The 26,668-nt window shown below is 45.0% G+C and overlaps 1 protein-coding gene and 1 pseudogene across 1 annotated transcript in view; both read right to left on the reverse strand.

The window, feature by feature from the left end:
* PDCD2 (programmed cell death 2) overlaps nucleotides 1-26,668 on the reverse strand; it is a 51,783-nt gene that overhangs the window by 12,440 nt on the left and 12,675 nt on the right. The window contains exons 3-5 of the mRNA XM_083176383.1: nucleotides 19,507-19,668; nucleotides 13,787-13,908; nucleotides 7,657-7,770 (exon numbers count right to left, since the gene is read on the reverse strand). Of these exons, the coding sequence (XP_083032509.1) occupies nucleotides 7,657-7,770; nucleotides 13,787-13,908; nucleotides 19,507-19,668 (398 nt within the window). The remainder of the gene's footprint in view (nucleotides 1-7,656; nucleotides 7,771-13,786; nucleotides 13,909-19,506; nucleotides 19,669-26,668) is intronic.
* LOC146066026 (5S ribosomal RNA) lies at nucleotides 11,096-11,214 on the reverse strand (annotated as a pseudogene).

Below are 26,668 nucleotides of genomic sequence, written 5' to 3' on the forward strand. Positions count from 1 at the left end.
TAATTAAATGACTGATTTTTTTACACCAAAAAAAAATTAGAAAAGCCTTTATTTTAAAAGATCACATAACAGTTCACCTAAAAAAGATGACGAATGCTAAATGGAGAATCATGGCGAAAATCAATGGAGAAAGCAGTTCTCCATTTGAGCATTGAATACACTGTCGGCGAATTCCACTAAAAACCCCATTGAAAATCACAGGCGAATTGTGGAGAATCATTTACGGCGAATCGGCAGACATTCGCTGTTCATTTGTGGCGAATTGCCTCCATTGAATATGGCGAATTGTTTTTTCTAACAGAAAATTCGCCATAAACCCAGCGAATTGCCAGATTCACTGAAAAAAACCGGCGAATCTGAGGGCTGGCCATTGAATACTGGCCTTAGAGTTACATGTTTTACAGGTAATTCTCTTGGAGCTTCCCCCTGCCATTGTGACAATATGTCTATCACACACAATCTGCACACTACCACACAACCAAGGGAGAGTAGGTATAGGAGATACAGCAAGAAAACTGGAAGGGAGAGACAGTGAAGGGGTGAAGCTGCCACAGGGTATAAACAGCGAAACCCCCACTGTAACTCACAGTACCGGGTAGAGCAGTAGCAGGATGGTCACCCAGAGAACGGAGTGCATGCAGCTTTTGGTGAAGGGTGCAGCGGCACAGTTGGAGCCTCCAGCAGCGTGTTGTGCGCCCAGCTTGTAAGAAGATGGCTGCCACGCGTGAGTACCGCGCGGTAGCCCCGCCCCGCGCCCGGCAGCTCCTGTTCTCAAATGGCACCAGGTTTAAACCCTCTGCTGTGCCGGCTTTTGGAAGACCCTGACCACCGCCACTAATGGCAGGGAATAGTCACCCGCTGCAGCCTGCCATCGGCGGTGTGGCTGGGGGAGGATCGCGGCGCCCGTTACAGCTCCAGAGACGGTGGTCTCTTCAGCCAGGGAGCTGGGCGCAAACCCTGACAGCAGCAGCCGGCTCCCTTCGGCAGGCTCCCTCGTAGCAGGCAGATAGTGCAGCCACTATCTGCCTGTCCATCTTCGCAGAAAAAAAAAATTATTTTAAATATCAATGTATTGCTCCGTGAGCAAAAGTGTGTCCGCTCCCTTGCGGGCACAACTAAGATTGGTCTGAGAGGGGAAGTAGAAGGGGAGGAGACAGCCACTCTAATCTTTTATTTAAAGTGCCCAAGCTCCCTGTGGTCGCCTTCTATTCCACATTGTAACTCCAGTGACACCTGCTGGATGAAGGAGAAACATACAGGGCCAAAAGGTCGACAGGGCCAAAAGGTCGACAGGGCCAAAAGGTCGACATGCATTTTGTTTTAGCAAAAATTTTCAGCCAACAGGCAGTATTTCATGCCCTGCCATCCACTAGGACTGGGGTAGCCAACTCCAGTCCTCGAGAGCTACCAACAGTTAATGTTTCCCAGATCTCCTCACAGAATCATAAGTGAAGTAATTCGCTCCACCTGTGGATCTTTTAAAATGTGTTAGTGAGTAATGAGTGCACCAGTGCAGCAGCTAGGTTGTCTGGAAAATGTGAACTGTTGGTAGCTCTCGAGGACTGGAGTTGGCTACCACTGCACTAGGGCATGGAGGGAGAATAAAAAGTACAGATTCCTACCTGTTAATATGCTTTCCTCTACTCCACCATGGCAGCCAACTCATGGGTTAAGTCCCGAAGGGTAGTACTCTGGAAGGAAACAAAAAAAGACTGGCCCCCATATAAGCTACTCCTCCTCAGGCCTCAGTGTCTTGATTAAACAGCATAATACATACACTTATACACATCTGCCACCACAATCGGGCGGGAAAAATGCTGCCATGGTGGAGTAGAGGAAAGAATATTAACAGGTAGGAATCTGTACTTTCCTCTACCTCCCCATGGCAGCCAACTCATGGGTCATACCCCAAGCAGTTACCACACTTGGGGTGGGCAAAATAATACATGGTTACTTCACCTTAAAATATATATATATATATATATATATATATATATATATATATATATATATATATATATATATATATATATATATATATATATATATATATATATATATATATATATATATATATATATATATATATATATATATAATCAAACCGGGCATCTGCTGACGCCGTTACATCCATTCTGTAATGTTTGGTGAACGTGTGTACCGAGGACCAGCACGCTGCCTTACATAATTCCTGTATTGAAGCCGCCTCCTTCTCTGCCCAGGAGGCTGACATTGCCCTGGTCGAATGAGCCTTCAAACCAACCGGTGGTGGTTGATCTCTGACTTTGTATGCTTCTATTATACAAGTCCTGATCCACCTAGAAATTGTGGCTTTACTGGCTCCCTGTCCCTTGTTCTTCCCTTCAGTCAGCACAAACAACCTTTCTGTTTTCCTATGAGATTTTGTGCTTTCCAAATAGATTTTTAATGCCCTAACTACATCCAGTTTATGCAGGCTCTCTTCTTTTGAATTACTGGGGTTCATGCAGAAAGAAGGAAGAACAATTTTTTGATTAATATGAAATGTGGAGACTACTTTAGGGAGAAACTGTGGATTAGTTCTTAGCACTACTTTTTCCGGAAAGAAATTAAGGAAAGGTTGCGCTGACCAAAGAGCTTGAATTTCCGACACTCTTCTTGCAGACGTGATCGCTACTAAGACGAAGACTTTGATTGTTAGCATTTTAAGGGATATTTCTTGAAGTGGTTCAAACGGAGCCTCTACTAATGTATTTAACACCAAGTTAAGATCCCAGGGCGCCAGAGGGTTATGAAACGAAGGCCTTATACGTTTGGCTGCTTGCACGAACCTCTGGATGTACTTATCCTCAGCTAGCTTCCAGTCTAGCATAGCTGACAAAGCTGAAATTTGCACTTTAAATCGAGCTGACTGACAAGTTCTTATCAAGCCCTAGCTGCAGAAATTCCAGCACTACTGCTACCTCCATAGTTCGACCGTCCTTAGCTCTACAGAACTCTACATACTTTTTCCAAATTCTATGGTAAGTAAGAGAGGTAGACTTTTTCCTAGCCTTGAGCAGAGTTCTCACCACTTCCCTGGAAAACACTTTCCTTTCTAGCATCTGGGTTTCAGCAACCACGCCGTTAATTTCCAGGTAGGTGGTTGTGCCCTCCATAACTTGTTTTGACCTATCAAGTTGTTCAGATCCGGCAGCCTCCATGGATCCTCTACTGCCATGTCTAGTAGCTTGGAGAACCACGCTCTCCTCGGCCAGTATGGGAGTATCACTATTGCGGTTACTTTTTCTTGCTGGATCTTGTTCAACAGTCTCGCTATTATCGGGAAGGGCGGAAACACATATACGAAGTCCGCTTCCCACACCGCTGTCAGGGCATCCTGCTGCTCCGCTTGTGGGTCCCAATGCCTTGAAAAGAACCTTTGGAGTTTTGAATTCTTCTCTGTGGCCATCAGGTCCACTTGAGGCTGACCCCACATTTCTACAATTTGGTTGAACACATCTGGGGACAACTCCCACTCCCCTGGTCGTATAAGCTGTCTGCCTGTAGATTCTCCTTGCCTGCCACAAACACTGCTGTAAGGCTGGTCACTTGGCTCTCTGCCCAGGCTATTACCTTTGATACTTCTGACATGAGCTCTTGGCTCTTTGTCCCTCCTTGCCTGTTCAGGTAGGTATCCAAGGCTGCCGAAATCAGACCGAGAACTCTCATACAGTCTCCCGAAAGGACCACCCTTCTGTCCTCTGTCAGTTTTATGGTCATGTGGTCTGTGTCTATCCAGACTCCCAAATATTTCACTACAGATGCTGGGACCAATTGACTTTTTTCCTGGTTTATCAACCATCCGTGTTTCTCTAGGTAACGTTTTACTCGGAAAGTGTTTTCCTCTGCATTCTTTCTAGTCTTTGCCATGAACAGGTAAGTCCACACGGAAATACCTTGTTGCCTTAGGTTGGCAACAAGGACCACCAACACCTTTGTGAATGTCCTTGGAGATGTAGCCAGGCCGAATGGCAGGGCGACAAACTGATAAGTTGCCCCCCTAAACGGAACCTTAAGTACCTGTGGTGCCCTGCATATAAATCGGCACGTGCAGATAAGCATCTCGAAGATCTATTGTAGTCAGAAACTACCCCTTCTTGATGTCTGGGAGAATTGACCTCAGCGATTCCATCCTGAATTTTTTTACTATGATGTAAGCGTTCACTAGTCTTAGATCCAGGATAGTCCTGAAGCCGCCCGAAGGCTTTTTGACTATAAAAAAAATCTTGATTGGCAACCTCTCCATTCTTGTTCCTTTGGTACTCTCACTACCACCTTTTGACTAATCATTTTTTGTAAGCTGTCGATTAACACCAATTTTTCCAATGGATCTCGAATTGGAGACACTGTTTTCCAATAACCCGGATACTTTGCAAACTCTATCTTGTATCCGGATTCTATTATCTCCAACACCCATTTGTCCTCGACAGATTGGGACCAGATCTGCTTGAACTGTAGCAGTCTGCCCCCAACTGCCCTTTCGGCGTCATTGGTTAAACTGTCTTGCGAAATTTCTCCCCTCTCTGCCTCTTTGGCCACGAAAAAAGCTCCGGTTCGCCGCCCAAGATCTTCTGAAGCTTCTTTCCGGCCTATAGGTCTTTGCTTCTTTGAAATCAGATGACTGGTACTTAAGTGACCTGTTGAAGAAGGGCTTCTTCCCCTTATCTTGCGGCAACCAGACCGATTTACCACCGGAAATTTTTGTGATTATATCATCAAGCTTAGAACCAAATAGGTACTGCCCCTGGAACGGTAAGGACAGCAGCTTCTGCTTCAACTGTGTATCCAGGGTTTGAGCCACAGTGCTCTTCTGGCCACCGCCGTAGTTGCGCTTGATCTCGCCGCAAGCTTCACTGCGTCCAACGAGGCCCTGAGTGGAACCGCCACCTTCTTATCCGGGTGCTTCCACTCCTCTTCCACCATTTCCTTTAATGCCTTAGATAAAAGGAAAAGTTTTACACTGTTTCTTTTTATCTTGAAAAAGTAAATCTTGCAATTTTTCCTCTTCTTGAGTCTCTTCTATTTTCAGAGACTTATTGATAAGAGCCAACAAATTTTTCAACAACACAGGGTTAAAGTCAGCCTCTGCTTTATCCTGTGTAATTTCCCCTTCTTCAACTTCCTCTTCTCTAAATGCTGGACCTTCTCCCGAATCTTGAGATCCCCCTGAGAACTCAGCTCTGCTCCTCTTTGCCTGCATTTTTTTCCACATCTTCTTTAGTCATAAATATGTCTGCTAATGCCGTTTTTAGCATAGCAACTAATTCGGTCATCTGCGGCATTCCCATTTGCTGAGTTACTTTACAGGCTGCCTGAGTTACTTGTATAGGCTCCACATGTAATACGTGGAGCCTATACAATTCTCAGGCAGGTCTTTATCACACAGGCTGCACTTTGCCGGGTGATGTCTCTTATGCTTAGCCTTTGCTTCAGCCTTTCCCTTGCTTGTATCTGATCTACAATACACACATATATATCAGCACCTATATTACTCCAATCCCCATAAAATCACTTCTGGCTTACCCTCACTTTCTCTCCTCATCCATACTGAACTGCTTACCTGCTTGAAGCTAGAAGCAACAATACACAAAGTAAGGATGATGTAACTCCTCCAGCAAATGCTGTCAATGGAGTCTTACCCAGTCTGCTGGATTTACTGCAATCTTTGTAGTCTGTGCGCGCACAATCAGCCTGTAACTGCAGCCTCAGACATCAGGCTGTTTCACTTGCCGTTTTTTATCCTCACTGTGCATTCTGGCACGCATGATGACGCGCCCACGTTCAGCGCGGCGCCCTCATGACGTCAGACGCCAGCCGCATCTAGCCTCCCGGCTTCACGCCCGAAGGGCGCCCTCACGTAGCGTCCCTACGCGGCGCCCCCGTGACGTCAGATGCTATCTCCTGGCTCATGCCTGCAGTGCTCTCCGCCCGTCATCACGTCGCGCCCTCGTGGCTTCAGACGCCGCCGATACCATGCCCGAAGGGCAGGGCGCCCTTCAGTGTTACCGAGAACCCTCCGGCACGCTTCAGTGTTACCGGGAACCCTCCGGGACGCCTCTCCAGCAGACCCAGGTACCCCTTACTGCCCTCGACAGCGGGGACTTGCATTTTCCCTTATTTTGCCTCAACCCCAGCTGCTCTAGGCAGTGGAGAGGGCCGCAGCTCAGGGTAAGCCCTTCCATTACCCTGGAAGGAAAAAAAAGACACTGAGGCCTGAGGAGAAGGAGCTTATATAGGGGCCAGTGTTCTTTTTTTGTTTCCTTCCAGAGTACTACCCTTCAGGACTTAACCCATGAGTTGGCTGCCATGGGGAGGTAGAGGAAATTATATTATGAGAATATATTTGAATGAACTGGGCCCTACATCTGGCAAATGATTGGTCTAAAACATTAAAGAATTGTTCAGACTAGCTATTAAAATGGGTAAAAATATGTGGATAATTAATGTGCTTTCAGCTTTGATTTCATTTTTAAAACACAAATTATTTTACTGGTAGTACAATAAGCTGTATTGCATGAGATTGTATGTACAATATATACGCTTCTAACATTTTATGAGTTACAGTAAAACACAATGGCTGCAAAGACAGCATTTGTATTGTCTAACTAATTTTGAATGAACTCTTTATGCATTTATTAATATGCGAAAAGCAAAAAACACTGCATAGGTGTAAATGAGACCTGAAACTAGGAGGGTGCCGGACGGGGTCCCGACAGTCGGGATCCCGACTGTCAAAACACTGACAGCCGGGTTCCCGACTGCCACCTGCTATTCTCCCTCGTGCTATTCTCCCTTGTTGCGCTCACCATGCTGTCCTAGTCCGGCCAGTTGGGATCCCGACAGCTGGCTAATGACTGTCGGACCCCTATACCACACCCAACTAGGATGTATTGATGTAAGCTAATGGCATAGTGGTTAGCAATACTGCCTCACAAACATTATTACAGGTTGAGTATCCCTTGTCCAAAATGCTCGGGACCAGAAGCATTTTTGACAATGGATTATTCTGTATTTCAGAATATTTTTATATTTCAATGAGGAATCTTGAGGTATCTTGCATTTATTTTGTATAGACACAAACATGAAATACACACAAATATATTTTATTTGTGCATGATCAAGGTTTCAAAACATGAAACAAAGTTTGTATACTATCTCAGCTACTGAATTTGAATGCTAAGAAATCATTTATTTTCTTGCACATATTTAGTGTCCATTACATATCACGTCCCCAGTAGTGCCAGTGACAGATATCCCCAGTGGAGCTTTTAGAGAAAAAAGAAAGACAAGACATTCTGGAAACTATGGTTTTCAGAATAATTTGGACAATGGATATTTAGATAAGGGATACTCAACCTGTACTGCAATTCCTGCACAAGAGACTCCAAGAACTGCAGCACTCCAGCATTTAAATCAATATAATTATTTTTTATTATTATGAAACCAGCAACGTTTCAATACAGTGAAATGTGTCTGAGGAAAATACATTTCACTGTATTGAAACGTTGCTGGTTTCACTAATAATAAAGAATTATATTGGTTTAAAGGCTGGAGTGCTGCAGTACTTGGAAATATATAAATATCTATCTCTGTCTCTTTGGAGCTTACAAACTAAAGGAGAGTTCTGCTTTTTACCTGGAATTCAAATAGCCTTTTGGCTCCACATGCACAGTTAGGGATATCGGTCTCTTCTGGAACATTTTGGCGTGAAATCCACAGCGGCTCCCCGCCGCGACAGTACCTCAAAACCTGAAGCAGAACATTTATTAAGTAAACAACTGTGTTCTTTTTGCATAATATCAAAAGGCACATTGAAACATGTATCAAACTCAAGTGAAAATGAGTATTGATATAACCCTACAACTTCTTATGTGGCTCAATTTATAATATTAAAAAAATTATATGTTTAAAATATAAAAAGTGATTTCCAATTAAGAAACTATTTAAATTCCAACCACTTAACATACTCTTTTTTGGCAGGCTATTGATACAGAATTACAAATTCATCCCAGAGAGGTGGTAACGGCTGGCTCATTAAATGCGTTCAAGGCAAAGTTGGACAAACATTTACTGGAGAAAAACATCCATGGGTACAAATAAGAAATATAATTTGTCTGTAAAATACCAGAACCAACCAAATCAGCAATGGATATCTATACCAGGTTGAACTAGATGGACGCAAGTCTTTTTTCAGCCTTACCTACTATGTAACTATGTAACTGAGACTAACATTGTAGATCACATTTTGTAAGCACCAGCCTATTATCACCCATGGCAGAATTATGCAGCAGAGTAGAGCAGCACTGTATTCTTCAGCCAGTTCTGCTTATTACAGACAAAGCTCACAGGTAACATACTATACTGACAGTTCTGGATCTTTGAGCCTACAATATTGAATCTTTTTACAATATTCTAATTTTCTGAGATGTTGTATTTGGGGTTTTCATAAACTGTAAGTCATAATCATCAAAATGAAAACAAATAAAGACATGAAATACTTTGCATGTAATGAGTCTATACAATATATTAGTTTCATCTTTTAAGTTGAATTACTAAAATAAATGAACTTTTGAACGATATTCTTATTTTTCGAGTTTCACCCGTATATTGTAGAGGTGAGAATATAGGAAGAGAGAGAGAGAGAGGGAGAGGGAGAGGGAGAGAGGGAGAGAGAGAGAGAGAGAGAGAGAGAGAGAGAGAGAGAGAGAGAGAGAGAGAGAGAGAGAGAGAGAGAGATATGCATAGACTGCATGTGTGTATTCCAATGAGCACACAAATCTGTGAATTAGCAGCTCCACCATTGTGTGAGTGACAGCAATCTCACTCTGTGAGAGTGCTGAATCTGCACTTACCCACAGGCTGTGATGGCGTACCATATCTGTATTGCGCAAGCAACACGTCCATTAAGGCGTCTGCCTTAATGATTGTAATTTCATTGCTTTTTGGCATTTGAGTGGAAGAGTTACAACAGGTTTCAGAAATGCCAGATCATGTATAAGAAGCCTTAATGGGACATGTGAAACCGTAAGGTTTTTTGTCTTTGGAATATAAATATATATCCTTATATGACCTGAAGTGTACGTGTGATTTTTGCTGCTGAGAGTGCCACGTATGGTCACAACTGCCCAGGTGCCTTCCAAATCTTTCAGATACATAGACATGATCGTACAAATAGTACTAGGGTGGCACTCACGGGGCTTCTCAATAATTCAATGAACTGCAGACCGCACCAGTTTTAGCAGGTACTGACGTTTTGAAAATTTAATTTGGATATCAAAGAAGTCTTCGATAACAAAATAAAATTTTCAAAACGTCAGTACCTGCTAAAAACTTGTGTGGTCTGCAGTTCATTGAATTATAGAGAAGCCTCATGAGTGCTGCCCTAGTACTATTGGTACGATCGCATAACCAAACAGAGGGTCCTCAATATACAATGCGGAATGGGCGGCACTCTCAATAAAGACACTTCACACGGCCATATGGCCGTGTGAAGTGTCTATTGAGAGTGCCGCCCATTCCGCATTGTGATATATATATATATATATATATATATATATATATGTACCAACACACTCGCCATTCCTAGGAATGGGTTGCAAACAGCACCCACATCCCAGGGTGGGGTGCGGTGGCCTGTGACCACACACTAGTAAATACAAACACAGGGGGCCCAGCACTCACTACAACAAACTAACTCACCTTAACATTCAAATAATCAATAAATAAATAATGGGGTTTTAGTTCATGAATTGATCAATGCATTTAAGCTTGCAGCCCATCGCCAAGGGACCCCATTTCACTGCAAGTCCTACACTAACTGGTTTTCTTGGGAACCTGGCACCTGCTTACACATCATAGCTAAAATGAACATGTGTTTTTTTTTCCTGGGTTAATGCTCAACTGCCAAGTAACATGGCTTTTATAAGGTGAGACAATCCCAAACACAGCACCTGAATTAGTATTAAAGGGGCAGCTGTCACAGGTTTCAGGTAAATGAGCTTATCAAGGGTGCATGAGAAAGCTATGATCACAGTAACAGAGGTTAATTAAAAATCAACCCAAATATATAGATACAGAAGTACCAACACACTCGCAATTCCTAGGAATGGGGTGCAAACAGCACCCACATCCCAGGGTGGGGTGCGGTGGCCTGTGACCACACACTAGTAAATACAAACACAGGTAGTGAGTGCTGGGCCCCCTGTGTTTGTATTTACTAGTGTGTGGTCACAGGCCACCGCACCCCACCCTGGGATGTGGGTGCTGTTTGCACCCCATTCATAGGAATGGCGAGTTTGTTGGTACTTCTGTATCTATATATTTGGGTTGATTTTTAATTAACCTCTGTTACTGTGATCATAGCTTTCTCATGCACCCTTGATAAGCTCATTTACCTGAAACCTGTGACAGCTGCCCCTTAAATACTAATTCAGGTGCTGTGTTTGGGATTGTCTCACCTTATAAAAGCCATGTTACTTGGCAGTTGAGCATTAACCCAGGAAAAAAAACACATGTTCATTTTAGCTATGATGTGTAAGCAGGTGCCAGGTTCCCAAGAAAACCAGTTAGTGTAGGACTTGCAGTGAAATGGGGTCCCTTGGCGATGGGCTGCAAGCTTAAATGCATTGATCAATTCATGAACTAAAACCCCATTATTTATTTATTGATTATTTGAATGTTAAGGTGAGTTAGTTTGTTGTAGTGAGTGCTGGGCCCCCTGTGTATATATATATATATACACACCCACACATAAATAGTGAGAATGCTAGAATTTCTGCATATAGCATAAGGTCATTATTAAGTTAAGATTTAGAGTGGAAACTTGAAGTGTGGGGTCCTTGCCCATCTTAAGTAAAACCGTGACATTGGCTTCAAACAAAGTCAGAAACTGTTCATCCCATCAATCTAGTTACATGCCTGGAGCAACAAAGGATTTACAGAAGGCTAGAACAATTTGTAATAAAGGATGATTAACCCATCTGTGGCCAGAGCTCTTCCAAGTACAGATGGAGCCCTCTTCAACTAGCCATACAGGCTTATTATCATCTATCATCAATTTGAATAGCTGGAGAAAAACCTACAGCACCTGGTGTTCCCAGGTGGTTTCCAATCCAAGTACTAACCAGGCACAACACTGCTTAGCTGCCAAGATTAGATGAGATTGGGCCGATCCAGTGTGGTATGGCTGTAGGTGATGGCAAATCACTTTGTTTGCCCTCTTCTACTTCTATCTACAAGTAAACTAATGAAAAATTTCAAAACGGTATTGCTGGAGAGAAAAAAATAAATGTTGGTAATGTTAAAAGACCTTTTATTAGCAGGTGATCTCAAAGCAAACTATAGTAGGGCTAGATTCAATTGGTAACTCTAGCTCAGTGGTGATTTGCTGCTCCTATCTCCTGGGCTGCAAATTGCCAACTGGAAATGGGGTCAGAGAGAGAACAACATTTCTGAAATGATCTCGCTATTTGATCATTAAGAAAATAAAACTTATCCTGGGACTACTTAAATTAAGCAATAAAGGTAGCTGCTTTTTGTTCCCTGAGAGGAGTCTATCCAGGTTATTTCCCCAGTAGAAATATTTATGACAATACTTCTAAAATGCCAAATTGGTGTGGTCAGAGTCAGACAGCAGCTTTGTCAGGGCAGCTCAAGCTTGTGCTAATTCTGAGCCTATAGCAGGGTATTCGGAAGATTTAGGAGATGTTTCTAGAGTTAGAATTTTAAGCATAAGAGCCTTTTGGACCTCCCAAATTGAACATTTCCTCTCATCAAGAGTATTATTAAATGCAATATAAACTACAATGGACTTACATATGATATCTTTGTATTTAGGAATTTGAATGAGGCTCTCGTTCAGTTTCCAGGTTAAGCACATGGGTTTCGATTCTGGCATGAGTTTGTGTAGAGAAAGATGACTATGTAAAATAGTCTATCCTCGAATATACATTATGAGGGTGAGACAAGAATGTATAGTCCTATTCTTTAGCATGGTGTAATCTCCAGGCATTAAACAATTGATGATCATTGGTATCTTGTGTAAAGCCCTATGTGAAAAATGAGAAACATCTAAAAGGAGTCACTGTAGGAGTCAAGTGTGCAATTAAAGAACCCCCCCCAGGGATTCTTTGTCAGGTTGAATCTATGACAGTGAAAACTTTAGAGAAAATGCAGGCTGAGCCAACTATCTATCAGAGAAAAATATTTCAACATTGCAATAGAAGGGCATTTCAGTGATTTTGCAAGATAAAAAAAGGAAACAAGAGTCAGTGGGTACATAAAAGGAAGGAAAATGGGTAAAAAAAGGTAGAAAGAGTGGAATTATCACCAACTTAGAAAGCATAGGACATTATATATCATAACAGTAAAAACCAAAAGAATACTCGCCATAGAACACAAGGAATATTAAGACTCCTATGGTCAGAACAGTAGTTGGCGAAATAGTGAAAAATTTGCATAGGGGAAATACTACAGAATATATGGTAAAGGTTGAGTATCCCTTATCCAAAATGCTCGGGACCAGAAGCATTTTGGATAATGGGTTATTCCTTATTTTGGAATATTTTTATATTTCAATGAGGTATCTTGCATTTGTTGTATAAAACACATCAAACCTTAAATGCACATAAAGCTATCTTATTTGCACATGAAAAAAAAGGTTTTTAAACCACAAAACAAAGTTTATGTACTATCTCCAATGCCATGCAATCATATCCTTTAATGGATAGGGACATGTACAGTATCAGAACTGGTAAAGACGATATTAACAGCAACCAATCAGCTTGTAGTTAACATTTTGCAGAATGCACTAAATAAATGATAGCTAGAAGTTGTTTGTCATGGGAATTTTGGGGGTGATTCTGGTTCATTCGCCCTGTTGCGAATTCACAACGAAGACTAATGTCGACGGCCTGCGCACAAATCACTTATGCAGGTCTTTACTGCGGGCGGCCTTGGAGCGGGAGGGGGGCATGCAGGTGGTGGCCAGGGGGAGCTTGCATGTGAGTGCACTCATTTCCTGTTCGTACCCAGGAAAACGCTGGGTGCACCCAGAAAAACACTGGACATCCACTTGTGAACAGGGGAGGCCATCTGCCTTCTGGGGGAGGGCGGTTGACATCACCGGATGTCAGCTGCCCGACCAGTTCTCGGAACAGGGCACCGCTAACCCAAGTCACCATCGAATGATTTTGAGCCACCAAGCAAGGCTGCGAATGGATGCTTATGCAAAACATCCATTCGCAGTGCTGCAGGGAAACAGAATGACTAGCGGAGCTGGGCCTTCGTACGGACACCTTTATATGGCTCATAAAGCAGCACTGCTTTGCGAGCCAACCACAATCAGGGATTTTCTCCACTCACTCGGTTTGTTTGAAACATCTCTCTGAATTTTCACATTTGCTGTGTCTGTAGAGGGGTTGGCTATAATAGATCTACAGAAATTAGACCGTCAAATGGACAATCTCATACAATAGGTTGACAAGCACAGAAGTTCAACAGGTAAAAGGTTTACTGCGAATAAGGTTGATAGGAAAAAGGTTAAAAAAAAAAGTTGTGTCCATTTGAGTCGGTGACCTTGACTGGTGCAAACGCATGTGCTCGCTACAGGTTGCTACTGCTAATCATAGTCCACGTTGATGATAATCATTCATACACACGCTACAGCTGCCGCTTAATTAGCATTGCAGACCCACAGGGCTGGCACCCACAGCATAGCACTAAATCATGCTTTTCTGGTTTAATGAAATTATGAAAATTATTTTACCTGTTCAGGTTCAGTTGAAATGCGTTTCTTGAATTTGCCAAAAAACTTTTCTTCTTCAGTTTCATGCTTTGCCATAGATGCCAATTCACTCTCATCTAAGGACAGGTCATCAATAGACGATTCTGAAGCAAGAGGTGGACCATAAGGTGGAAAAACGCAACACATCCAAGTGCAAACTTAAAAACTAGGAATATAATTTTATGTATATTATAACCTGAGACTTCAGAAAAGAGGAGTTTTGGTCACATACCACTGATCCTTTTCTCTGAAAAAAGTCTGAGTAAAAATGGACCACAGGGTTGTAAGTGAAGACTGCTGAATCTGGCATTAAACTACAGCTTTAATTTCTAAGCTTCTACCCCTGCAACCCCAGCATGCTACAGATTGAGCGCCTCTCATGCAGCTCCATGGCTGCCCAACACGCCCACTGCTCGTAAGAACTGGTGGAGAGGCGTGTCCTAGTCACTCTGTGGTGGGGAGTGGAAATCCTGCACGTCTCCGCTTCAGGGAGAGCGGGGTCCAACTGATAGATCCGTCGGAAAGGGCCACGCGCCAGCCGCTGACTGAATGAGCGATGCTACATCTGTACTACCAAGGATATGGTATAAAAAGTCGAGAGTCAAAAGTCGACAAAGTCTAGGTCGACCCCAAATGGTCAACATTGGAAACGTCAAACAAAAGGTTAACATGGATTTAAAAAAAAATATTTGGTGTCTGCTTGTAGGTTTTAGCATGTAGACCCCCAATTAGTGTACCACGCGCGCTCCCCATGGTTCAGACAATTTGCCTCCCTATACTTGACACACTTTATAATTCCAAATTAAAATCCATGTTAATGGTAAAATACAGTATCGGGCAGTGGTTCCCAAAATGTGTGCCTAGGCACCCTGGGGTGCCTCAGGACACTTGCAGGGGTGCCTTGGGTTGGTGGACTAGGATCAATTCTTATTATTTATGGTCAATGTACCAGGCAACACCAGTGCTTGTGGCTGCCAGTCATAATATATGTGGACAAACAGAAGCAAATCCTGTCCCTCACCAGATAACTGTGACATATAAACACAATGCACTTACTTTAATATTTTTTTTTCTGAATTTCTCGATAAGAAGCATTTGGCCATGGGGTGCCTTGAAAATATTTTGATGCTCTAGTGCGCTGTGATTCAAAAAAGTTTGGGAACCCCTGGTATAGGGGGAAAAAAATAATGTTGACCATTTTTTGTGTCGACAGGATACTAATACTACTTGGGATGGGATGTTCCCTAAGGGAGGGAATACTCAAGGTTAACCGACTGGGTAACTCTACACCCAAAAACATGTAGACTGAGAACCAGGTAGCTGCATGACAGATCTGTTTTTTCTAAGTCACATTACCAAGAAGGTCACCACCACCTAGTGGAACGCGCTGACCACCAGTCTGGTGCTGATTGCTCTGAACTAGAATAAGCTCGAACAATGAACAAGCACATTCAAAAGTTTATGTGCATTGTAAAGCGCAAGCTGATAATCTGTGCGGCAGACAGAAATAGACCTGCGGAGCATGGAATACATTGAGCAGAGCCAGATCACACCAGTTCCAGGAAGTCTCCAAAAAGAGGATAAACAGATAATAATACCACTCTATGGGTACTCCACCACTGTGTGGAGTTTGTACAATCTCTCTAGATTTCCTCAAGTGGTTATTATCTGCTGTCAAATTCTGTCTCGAGAGGCCCAAATCAGACCTGTGTACAGACCTGCCAATTTTCCAAAGACTGCACATGCACTGGGTCACTTTGCAAACGGACCATGTGAAGGCTAGCCGCTCGCAAGGAGATTGACAGGTGCTGGGCATTTGGGGGTGTAGTGACGGCATTTTCCAGGAGTGCCCCAATAAACGTTTGCCTCCTGGGCATCCCAGGCTCCTCCTCCTATGCTCCACCTCTGCCCCCAATTCTTGTTAGCAAGCCCAAGGCACGAGATGGACAGAAGTTAGGGCGGACGGAAGAGAACCACATACAAAACATCTCCAGGCTATTGGAGACCAAATATTCTAGTCCACAAAACAAAGGGACTACAAACTCAGAAACAATAACTAAAAATTGAAGCAGGCGTAGTAGGGAGGGATCCCTGTGTCTCATGAGTACCATGATGAAATATTTAAACAGATAAGACATACTTCCCCTTTATTCTTCGGGCCTCAGGAGACACAGGGCTGACGCTGGGACATCCTAGAGCACCACCATAAGGGTGGGGACAAGCCTGAACTGCATTCGGAACCCAAAGGCCGAGTCTTTGGAAGTAAAAGTAACAAATGCGTAAAATGGTATTCGCGCATAACCAAGTTGCTGCTCTGCAAATTTGTGCTGCTGTTGCACTACCCTGAACAGCCCACAGACTGACTGGAATGAGCTCAAACCCCCTACAGAATCGGGAGAGATGAACCAAGGTAAGCCTGCCGAATGACAGAACAAAGCCAGCGTGCAATGGACTGTTTAGTAGCAGGCCAACGCCGCTTGTGAAATCCACACAGGACAAACAATGTATCAGACTTTCTAAGGTCCCTAATCTGTCTAACTTAGATCCGCAGAGCTTGGACCACATCCAGGGAAGACTGCTCAGCAGAAACCCCTGGCTGAATGTGAAGAACTTCCTGAAGGAAAGCTCGAACGTCTGGTAACAAGGCAAGTCACCTACGAAAGAGAATGGACAAGGCTAAAATCTGCACCTTTAGAGAGTAAAGATGTAACCCGGCCTCTAAGCCTTTTTGGAGGAAGGACAAAATTCTAGATAAAACAGAAATTGCTGGGATTGAGTCTTCGCTCAACACACCAGTAAAAGAAAGCTTTCCAGATTCTGTAATGTGCACCAGCTGAGGACGGTTTGGGTGCCCGGAGCAAGGTATGGATGACCCTGGTAGAAACCCCCTGGCTCTTAATAGTGAGGTTTCTACAGTTCACCTTCAAAACCAGATACAGGTGGTCTGGTTGCAGACATATGACCTGACTGAGAAGGTCCGGGTGCAGAGGCACATGTATTGGAAGTTCCACGGAGAAAGCCTGGAGATCGGAGTACCAGACCCTGCTGGGCGAATCAAAAGCCACCAGAATTACAGTTCCCCTCTCCGCTTTCAGCATGCTGATTACACAAGGAAGCAAGGAGATCAGGGTGGGGGACCATAACTCAGGGCAAAGGGCCATGATACCGACAAGGACATCCATCATGTAAGCTTCGAGACCGGTCCACCAGAACTTTGCAATTGTGGTGAGACACCATCAGGTCGATTTCTGGTCTGCCCCAACTTCGGACCAGCATCTGGAACACCTCAAAGGTGCCCATTCGCGGATGTGAAGAATCAGGGGGACTCAAGAAGTCCGCCATCCAATTGAGGATTCCCGGAATGAAGATTGCCGACAGAGCAGGAATCAGTTTCTCCACCCACAGGAAGATGCACGAAGTCTCCGCCTTAGCAGAATGACTGCGAGTGCCATCCTGATTGATATAAGTGACCAAATTGTCAGACTGTACCGGCACCGGGCGACCCTGGAGCAAGTGCTCTGCCAAACAAAGAGCTCAGAATACTGCCCGCAATTCCAGTAGGTTGTTGGGCAGCCGACTGTCCTGAAGAGTCCAGAGGCCCTATAAGTGCTGCCAACAAGCGACAGCCCCCCATCCCCAGAGGCTGGCATCTGTTAAGAGAAGCACCCACTCTGGAATCCAAAATGGCTTATCTGCCCAGAGATTCTGATCCAGAAGCCACCAGGACAGTGAAAGGCACACCTCCAGGGATAGGACTATCATCTAAGACAATGGTTCTCAACCCTGGTCCTCAAGTACCCCCAACAGGGCATGTTTTCCAGGTCTTCACACAGAATCACAAGTGACATAATTAACTCCACCTGTGGATCTTTTAAAATGTGTCTGAATAATGAGTGCACCTGTTGGGTGACCTGGAAAACGTGCACTGTTGGGGGTACTTGAGGACCAGGGTTGGGAACCAGTGATCTAAGACCAGAGCATTGCATGGGACTATGACCCCTAACCTCATACAGCTTTGAATGGCCTTCTGACAGAGATCCCCCTGCTGACAGAGATCCACATAGAAATGTACTCCTGGCAGCGTCAGTAAAGTGGTGGGGATCTGGCACTGCCACCAGGCTACCCCACTACAGGCGCTGCCTGCCCACTGCTCTGCTTCCCTGTGGTCTGTCAGCACGGGGATCTCCACCCCTCCACCTGTGGATCTTTTAAAATGTCTGAATAATGAGTGCACCTGTTGGGTGACCTGGAAAACATGCACTGTTGGGGGTCCTTGAGGACCAGGGTTGGGAACCACTGATCTAAGACCAGAGCATTGCATGAACTCCAGACCATTTGTCCAGAATTTCTCTCTGCAAAGGACGGAAGAGAAATGGAGCATACTCTGCCATGTTGAAGGCCGACACCATCGATCCCAAGACCCTCATGCAAGCATGCACTACACCTGCTTGTGGGAGAGAAGATCCTGGATGTGGGATTGCAAGTTCCTGCGACAGTCCTTCGGAAGAAATATCTGTTGATGAACTGAGTCCAGTTGAGCTCCCAGATGCAACATTGACTGCTTGGAAACAATGGAAGACTTGGGCCAGTTGATCATCCAACCGTGGGCCTGTAACAACTGTACCACTATGGACAGGTGATCCTGTAGTACCTCGGCAAGCTGATCCAGGAAGAGTAATTCATCCAGGTATGGTAGATTTCGGATGCCCTGCCTCCAAAGTCTGTTTCACATGACCTTCGTGAACACCCAGGGAGCAGTGGAAAGTCCAAATGGAAGAGCACAAAGCTGCCCCCTGCACCTGAAACCTCAGGTATTTTTTATGTTGCATGTGGACATGCAAATAGGCATCCTGAATATAGAGGAATACCATGAAGTCCCCTGGTTCCAATGCTAGGATAATCGTTTCCATGCGGAACTTGGGAATGCACAGGAACCTGTTGATGTGCTTAAGACTAAGTATTGGATGGTAAGATCAGTTTGGCTTCCGTCTAAAAAAGAAGCTGACCTAAAAGCCCATGCCTCTCTCAGACATGGGCACTGGGACTATGACCCCTAACCTCATAAAGCTTTGAATGGCCTTCTGACAGAGATCCCCCTGTTGACAGAGATCCACATAGAAATGTACTCCTGGCAGCGTCAGTAAAGTGGTGGGTATCTGGCACTGCCACCAGGCTACCCCACTACTGGCGCTGCCTGACCACTGCTCTGCTTCCCTGTGGTCTGTCCGCGCGGCACGGCTGCCTCCTGCGCCGGAGCCGCTAGTATCTCCTCGCGCAGGGAGCCGCCTTACCTGTCCCCAGTGTCTGGCTGTGGTCCCTTTCAGTCAGTGCCCAGGGACCAGCCTGGGTCATGCACTAAGGTGCACTGTGTCTGTCAGACACCTATCACAGCAGAACAGTGTACAAAGAAAGTAAAAGAACAATATGCTGGGTGCTGACAGGGCATAATTTATCACGAATGCTGGGTTGCTCCTGGGCCGGAACCGGGTCCAAATCCCGGGGGGGACCTGGCATTTACGATGTAAAAGAGGTAAACGTGATGGTTAGTTTAACTGCAAGAATTAGTCAAGAAATAGTGAAGAGCAAAAGCACCGGTTGACAGTATAAAACCACACTTTAGTAAATATGCCCCCCCCCCCCCTTTTTTTTTTTTTACATTGCATTATGCGCTTTGCCAAACACATCAATGTAATCCTTTTTACCAATATTTGGCACTTCAGATTGGAATATTTCCTCATCCATCCTGGCTGCTATGTTATTTTCTTCATACAGATTTGTATCAGAAACCAGCTCCTCAGGCTCTGTGACAACTTCATATTCTGGAAACAGAAATTTGTGATCTGGAACTTCAACACTGTTCACATCTAAAAGTTAAGCAAAATGTTAAAATAAATTGCTGTAACATTTCATGAACACTTTTTTCCTGCTCTAGTCCCTTCTCACACAAACAACCCCACTTATTGTATACTTCTTCAGCATTGCCTAGAAACATTTAGAGAGCCATATAGCTTGTACTGTACATTAGTTCTTACAATTGGAATATCGGTATTCAAAATACTGATGATGAATTACCGAATTGCAGTCCTGTACCAGAATACTCACATTGCTGGAGATGCAGCATCCCTAGCATAAGTATGCTGGTGTTAGGTTTAGGATTTTTAGGGTTTAGTGTGTGAGTTTAGGTACTAAGAAGCTACTGACCTGTTGGACAATCTCTCTTAGCAGACTCCAAATATTGTCCCCAAATTATTAACCTCTCCTTTCGCTATATTACTTATTTACCAAATTTTTGGACTTTTCCTTTACAATCTAAAGTATTTTTATTGTAATGGTTGTGGTTTCACTTCTCCTAATACACATGTACTGTATTTAATTAGGCAGGAGTGAAATCCCATAAAAACAGCAGCTTGTCTCCCAGCAAGCTGTGCTGCCACCACTACACCATGTACTCTCATGTTGTACATCTGGAAATGTGGCAGAGACTAAGGGGTAAATTTACCAATATGAGCTTTCTATTGAAGATTGGATGTTACCCATAGCAAACAGATTCTCTTTATTTAGCATAATTTAAAAAGGGATTTTTGTAAGAACTTACCGTTCGAATCCCTTTCTCTGATATGGTCCTGGTGACACAGCTCAACACTGGGATGTAGGAGGGTCCGAAGGAGCCAGGCACCTATCCTAAAGTTTTAGAGGGTAGGCTCCTCCCCTACTGCATCCCTGGACTCTTCAGTTCATCTTTCAAAGCCACTGGAATACATTAACTCAGTACAAACGCCTGCACATATAATATGCACATTTTATAACAGAAACTGTTAACTTTTAACCATCTTAACATGAACATCATGAAACTTCTGGCATACTTACTGAGCGTAAGGGAGGGATCGCTGTGTCACCAGGACCATATCAGAGAAAGGGATTCGAACGGTAAGTTCTTGCAAAAATCCCTTTTTCTCTTTCAATGGTCCTGGTGACACAGCTCAACACTGGGACGTTCCAGAGCCGGTCCTTTGGGAGGGTACGCTCAGGTCTGCAGCTCTCAGCACTGCTCGCCCGAATGATGCGTCCTCCGACGCGAACTCATGGAATCTATAGAATTTGGCAAATGTGTGAACAGATGACCAAGTGGCAGCTCTGCAAACCTGCTCAGCTGTGGCCCCATGTCGAACCGCCCAAGAGGTAGCGACTGACCTGGTGGTATGCGCATTTATTTTGGCCGGTACCGGTCTACCCACTTTGATGTATGCAAAAGCTATCACAGACCGCAGCCACCTAGCAATAGTCTGCTTAGATGCAGGCCAACCAATTTTGTGTACGTCATACAATACCAACAATGTGTCAGTTTTCCTGACACTCTTCATTCTGTCCACATATATGCGTAAAGCACGCACAACATCCAAAGTTCTCAACTTGTCCCTTTTCTTAGAACCCTCTGGGGGTTGAAACACAGGTAGAACTATCTCCTGATTTAAATGGAAGGTAGATACCACCTTCGGTAAAAACTGAGGCACTGTTCTCAAAACAGCCCTGTCATCATGAAAAATTAAGAAGGGAGATTTACATGACAAGGCTCCCAACTCTGAAACTCTTTTAGCAGATGCTACTGCTAACAAAAACACTAGCTTCCACGTGAGAAACTTAAAATCAGCCGACCTTAACGGTTCAAATGGTGCCTTCTGAAGGCATTCCAAAACCAGTGATAGATCCCAAGGTGCTACTGGTTGCTTGTATGGAGGTTTCAACCTGGATACTCCTTGTAAAAAAGTTTGGATTTCCGGCAAAATGGCTATCTTTTTCTGGAAATAGATGGATAAGGCCGAAATCTGCACCTTCAGTGACTGAAGGCTTAGACCCGATGAAAACCCATCTTGTAAGAATTCCATCATTCTTGATAGCTTAAAATGAGATGTGTGAGCCTTTCTTCTCTCACACCATCGGATGTAAGTCTTCCAGACTATAATAATTTGACGAAGATACCGTTTTTCTGGCTTTTATCATCGTCTGTACTACTGCCTCAGAAAACCCTTTCCTTTTCAAAATGGTGGTTTCAATAGCCAGGCCGTCAAAATCAATCGATCGGAATCCAGGTGATTGAATGGGCCTTGTCTTAGAAGGTCTGGTCTCAGAGGTAGACGCCATGAGTCCACAGACAACCTCTGAAGCCTCGAGTACCAGGACCTCCTTGGCCAATCTGGGGCCACTAAGATCACTGGAACCTTCTGCCCCTGTATTTTCTTCAGAAGTCTCGGTAACATTGGTACTGGTGGGAACGCATAAAGGAGATCTCCCTGCCAGTGAATAGTCATGGCATCCACTGCCTCCGCTAGTGGATCCCTCGTTCTGGCATAGAACCTGGGCACTTGACGGTTGACCCTGGATGCCATCAGGTCCACATCCGGAATTCCCCACATCGAGGTGATCCGGTGAAACACCTGAGGGTGTAAGCTCCATTCCCCTTCCTTGAGCTCCTCCCTGCTCAGGAAGTCGGCTTCTATGTTCTCTATTCCTGGAATGAATATAGCCGATACAGCTGGAACATTCTGTTCCGCCCATAGGAAGATTCTGGACACCTCCCACATGGCCAATTTGCTGCGTGTACCTCCCTGGTGATTCAGATACGCCACAGCTGTGGCATTGTCGGTCTGAATCCTCAAAGGGAGGTTCTGTAACCTGTCTCCCGCCAAGGAAATCACTTTCCAGACAGCTCTCAGCTCCAAGATGTTGATTGGTAACGCTGATTCCTCTGCCGTCCACAGGCCCTGAAGCCTGAGATCCAGGACTACTGCACCCCAGCCCCTGAGACTGGCGTCGGTAGTTACTACCAACCAGTCCCAGGTCTGTAATGACCGACCCCACTGAAGGGAATCTACTTCTGTCCACCATTTCAAGGATTCCTGAGTGTCCGAAGACAGCACTATCATCTCGGATTTCATGGTCAAAGTGTTTCCTGACCAGGCTGACAAAATGTTCCATTGGAACCTCCGAGAGTGGAACCTGGCAAATTGAAGCGTCTCGAATGACGCCACCATTTTCCCCAGGAGCTTGAGGCACCTCCATACTGAAATGCTCTGAGCCCTGAGAATCTCCTGGACTAGGGTGACCAGATCCCTGGCCTTTACCTCCGGGAGGAAAACCCGATGAAGATGGGTGTCCAGTATGACTCCCAAGAATTGGAGCCTTTGTGACGGTACCAACTGAGATTTTTGCAAATTTAAAATCCAGCCGTGAGCCTGCAAAAAACTGATGGCCTCTGCCAAGTGACTCTGCAGCATGGCTGCTGACTCTGCTTTGAACAGGAGATCGTCCAAATAGGGTATTACTGTGATTCCCCTGAGCCTCAGCACCGCCGCCATTACTGACATTATCTTTGTGAATACCCTTGGCGCGGTTGCTAGCCCAAAGGGTAACGCCCGGAATTGTAAATGCAGGTCTCCTATGGCAAACCTCAACAAGGTCTGATGCTCCGGGTGTATAGGGACGTGCAGATATGCGTCCTGGACATCCATGGACGCCAAAAATTCTCCCTGGTCCAGACTCAGGAGTACTGACCGTAGGGACTCCATTTTGAAATGGTCTACCCATAAATGAACATTTAGAGACTTCAAATTTAGTATTGGTCTGAAAGACCCGTCTGGTTTGGGCACCAGGAACAGCGTGGAGTAAAAGCCTTTCTTCCACTCTGCCTTGGGGACTAGTGTAACCACCCCTTTTTCCAAAAGGGAGTGAGCTGCTCTCACAAGAGCTGTACGCAGCCGTGCCTCCTTTGGTAAGGATGTGGGAATGAACCTCTTCGGAGGCGGCCCTCTGAAAGGGATTTTGTAACCCTGTGTTATAATATCTAACACCCAGGCATCCTGGCCTAGAGAAGCCCAAGCGTCCCTGAAGAGTGTGAGACGCCCCCCCACTTTTGTCACTGTCGGGCGAAGCCCCTGACAGTCATGCAGAGGGTTTGTCCTCTCCTTTAGTGGCAGGCTTCTTGTGAAAAGAGCCAAATTTTGACTTGTGTGTCTTGCCTCTAGAGGACTGAAACCTTCCCCTGAAAGACTGTCCTCGAAAGGACGCACCACCTCTAGGGGAGGGCCGAAAGGACGGCTTAAAAGCAGAAAATCTGGACGTCTGCTTTGCTGAGGAGGCCGGCAGGAATGTACTTTTGCCGCCCGTGGCCTGTTTTATAATCTCCTCTAATTCGGTACCAAAGAGTACCTTTCCTTTGAAGGCTAATGTTTCCAGAGCCTTCTTGGACTCATTGTCTGCTTCCCAGGCTTTAAGCCAAAGCACTCTCCTGGCATTAATGGAGACTGTGGACACTCTGGTTGCCATTTTAATAGCTTCCTCCTCTGCTTCCACTGCATATTCTGCCGCTGCCTTAATCTTTTCTGCAAGCAGTAATGCACCAGGGTCAGCCTGCAGCATGGTGCATAATTCACCAGCCCACTCTATCATGGCCTTAGAGACCCAGGCTGAAGCAATAAGGGGCCGTAAGGTAAACCCCACCCCTTCAAAGATAGCTTTGAGGTTTCCCTCCAGCTTTTTATCCACAGAATCTTTAAAAGCTGCACCGTCTTGTACTGGTAATACAGTAGCCTTGGACAAACGTGCCACTGAAGCGTCCACAACTGGGACCTTTTCCCAGAGCTCCGCATGAGACTCTGGCATGGGGTACAGACTAAGGAATCGCTTAGGCATCTGAAGCCTCTTATCAGGAGTTTTCCAAGCCCCTTCTAACAATTCCTGTAACCCCTCATCTGAAGGAAAAGTAACAGCCTCCTTCCGCTGTCGCTTAAAAACACCATTAACAGGAGTCTTATCCTCCACAGACAGCTTTAAAGCCTGCTTCACAGCTACAATGAGATCCTCTATACCAGCAGCAGAGTTCTCTTCCAAATCATCACTCTGATCCCAGGGGATGTCAGTATACTCTCCTTCCTCTTCATCTACCACAGTAGTTAAAGCATAAGACCTTCTAGGGGTCCCTGCCACATCATCCATTTTGTCCAGCATTTCACTGAACCTGTTAATCCCTTTTGCAGTATCCTGCATCACCTGAATCAGCGCAGGATCTGCCTGGGTAAGAGGCAAGGAGCCAGACGACTGCTGAGATGATGGCATAGGTCTCTGTGATTCTACCAGCCCATCACTCTGCCTGTCCAAAAGCTGCACCAAAGCGTTTACTGACCTGCCTAGGGCCCTGGCCCACGCAGGTTCCATCTGCTCTGCCCTATGGGGTTCACTGCCTATGGGTCTCACATCAGCGCAAGTAATACATAAGCCCCCTTTGGCCATCTGCTCAGGGACAAACTTTTGTGTGCAAACATTGCACGCGCTCAGTGCACTAAGGGCTCCCTCCCCCAAAACCACAGCCTGATGCTCAGACATGATGCAAGTGATAAATGTATATCTATCAGTATACACAGTGCAAACAATGTACAAGCGTTTATACAGAGGCAATGCACCCAGTCACTTATCTGTCTGTTGGTTTCAACTGCGGGGAAGCGATGCCCAGGAAATCCAAGTCACTCTGCCAGGATCAGTAAGCCAGCTCAGCTCCGCTGCAAGCGTTCTGAAAGGCGCCAAAGTCAGAGTGAAGGAAGAGACCACAAGTCCCTGCTGCTGCGGGGTCCGTGACCTTTTGGCGCCAACCACCCCCAGCCAGCCGCTCCTTAGGTAGGATTTCCTAGTTCCAGTGTCTCCCCCTCAACTGGGGATCACTTGGAACATGCCTGTCACAACGCTGCTGTCCTCTCATCTAGGAGCTCAGCGTGTAAGCTCCGCATAAAATGGCCGCCGCCATCACGGAGCGCCTGTCCCCCATGATCCCCACCTAAATGTGGAGCCGGTTTCAGGGTACTCCGGAGCCCAGGCAGCCTCTTAGAAAAGGCTATAAGCGCTGCACAGGGAGACCAGACAGTGTCTCCCCTGTGCACAGTGAGCTGACAGGACGCGCTTCTGTCAGCTCCTGCTGCGCAAGCAGTGTGAGGATTCACTATGAGAATCCTCACACTGTGCCTACCTAGCTAGGGTAAAAGTTAATAAAATAATAAAAATCCCCTAACTACTCTAATTCTTCGGCTGCTCCTGCAGCCCTTTAGAATAGCACCCACTCCAGTGGGCACCTAACACGAACTGAAGAGTCCAGGGATGCAGTAGGGGAGGAGCCTACCCTCTAAAACTTTAGGATAGGTGCCTGGCTCCTTCGGACCCTCCTACATCCCAGTGTTGAGCTGTGTCACCAGGACCATTGAAAGAGAAATTTTTTTTTTTTAAATCCTACAACCATTAAACTAGTTGGTTGGATGGAGTAAAAATCTGGTACTGGATGTGAGCAAATGTAATCTGTAGTTCAGTCATTTGCTCCCAAAATCTGGAAACAGACAAATCAGTTATTCAGACAAGTTACAATAGTATCAATTTGATTTAAACAATTTTACTGAATGTCTTTGTCCATTTTCCCTGGTTTGTGAGCAAATTGCTGATTATCATTTGCTCCCACACAGTACCAAATTGAGGGGAGTATTCAATCCCAGACGCTATTTCCACCGGCGGAAATAGCGTCTCGCCTCTTCAATACTGCCATTACGACAGCATTGAAGGCAGTTTCCGACAAAACAGATCTGACTTTAAAACTAGTCGGATCGTTTTTGTCAGAAATGGCAGCAGATTGACGAAAAATGGCTGAGAATTTGACAATCTGTACCATTGGACTTTTCAACACTCAAAACATAGAATTCTGACTGTCTCCTGTCAAATGGAACGAAAATGGTTTTGTATTATGACTGTCAGGAAGTTCCGACAATGGGAATCCCAGATTGAAAAACCCCTTTAAGTCCAACCAACCAGCTAGTTGGATTGTTAGATGAAAGTTGG

This window comes from Crinia signifera, chromosome 3 (assembly GCF_055691185.1).
Source record: "Crinia signifera chromosome 3, ASM5569118v1, whole genome shotgun sequence".
In the NCBI taxonomy this organism is placed as follows: Eukaryota; Metazoa; Chordata; class Amphibia; order Anura; family Myobatrachidae; genus Crinia; species Crinia signifera.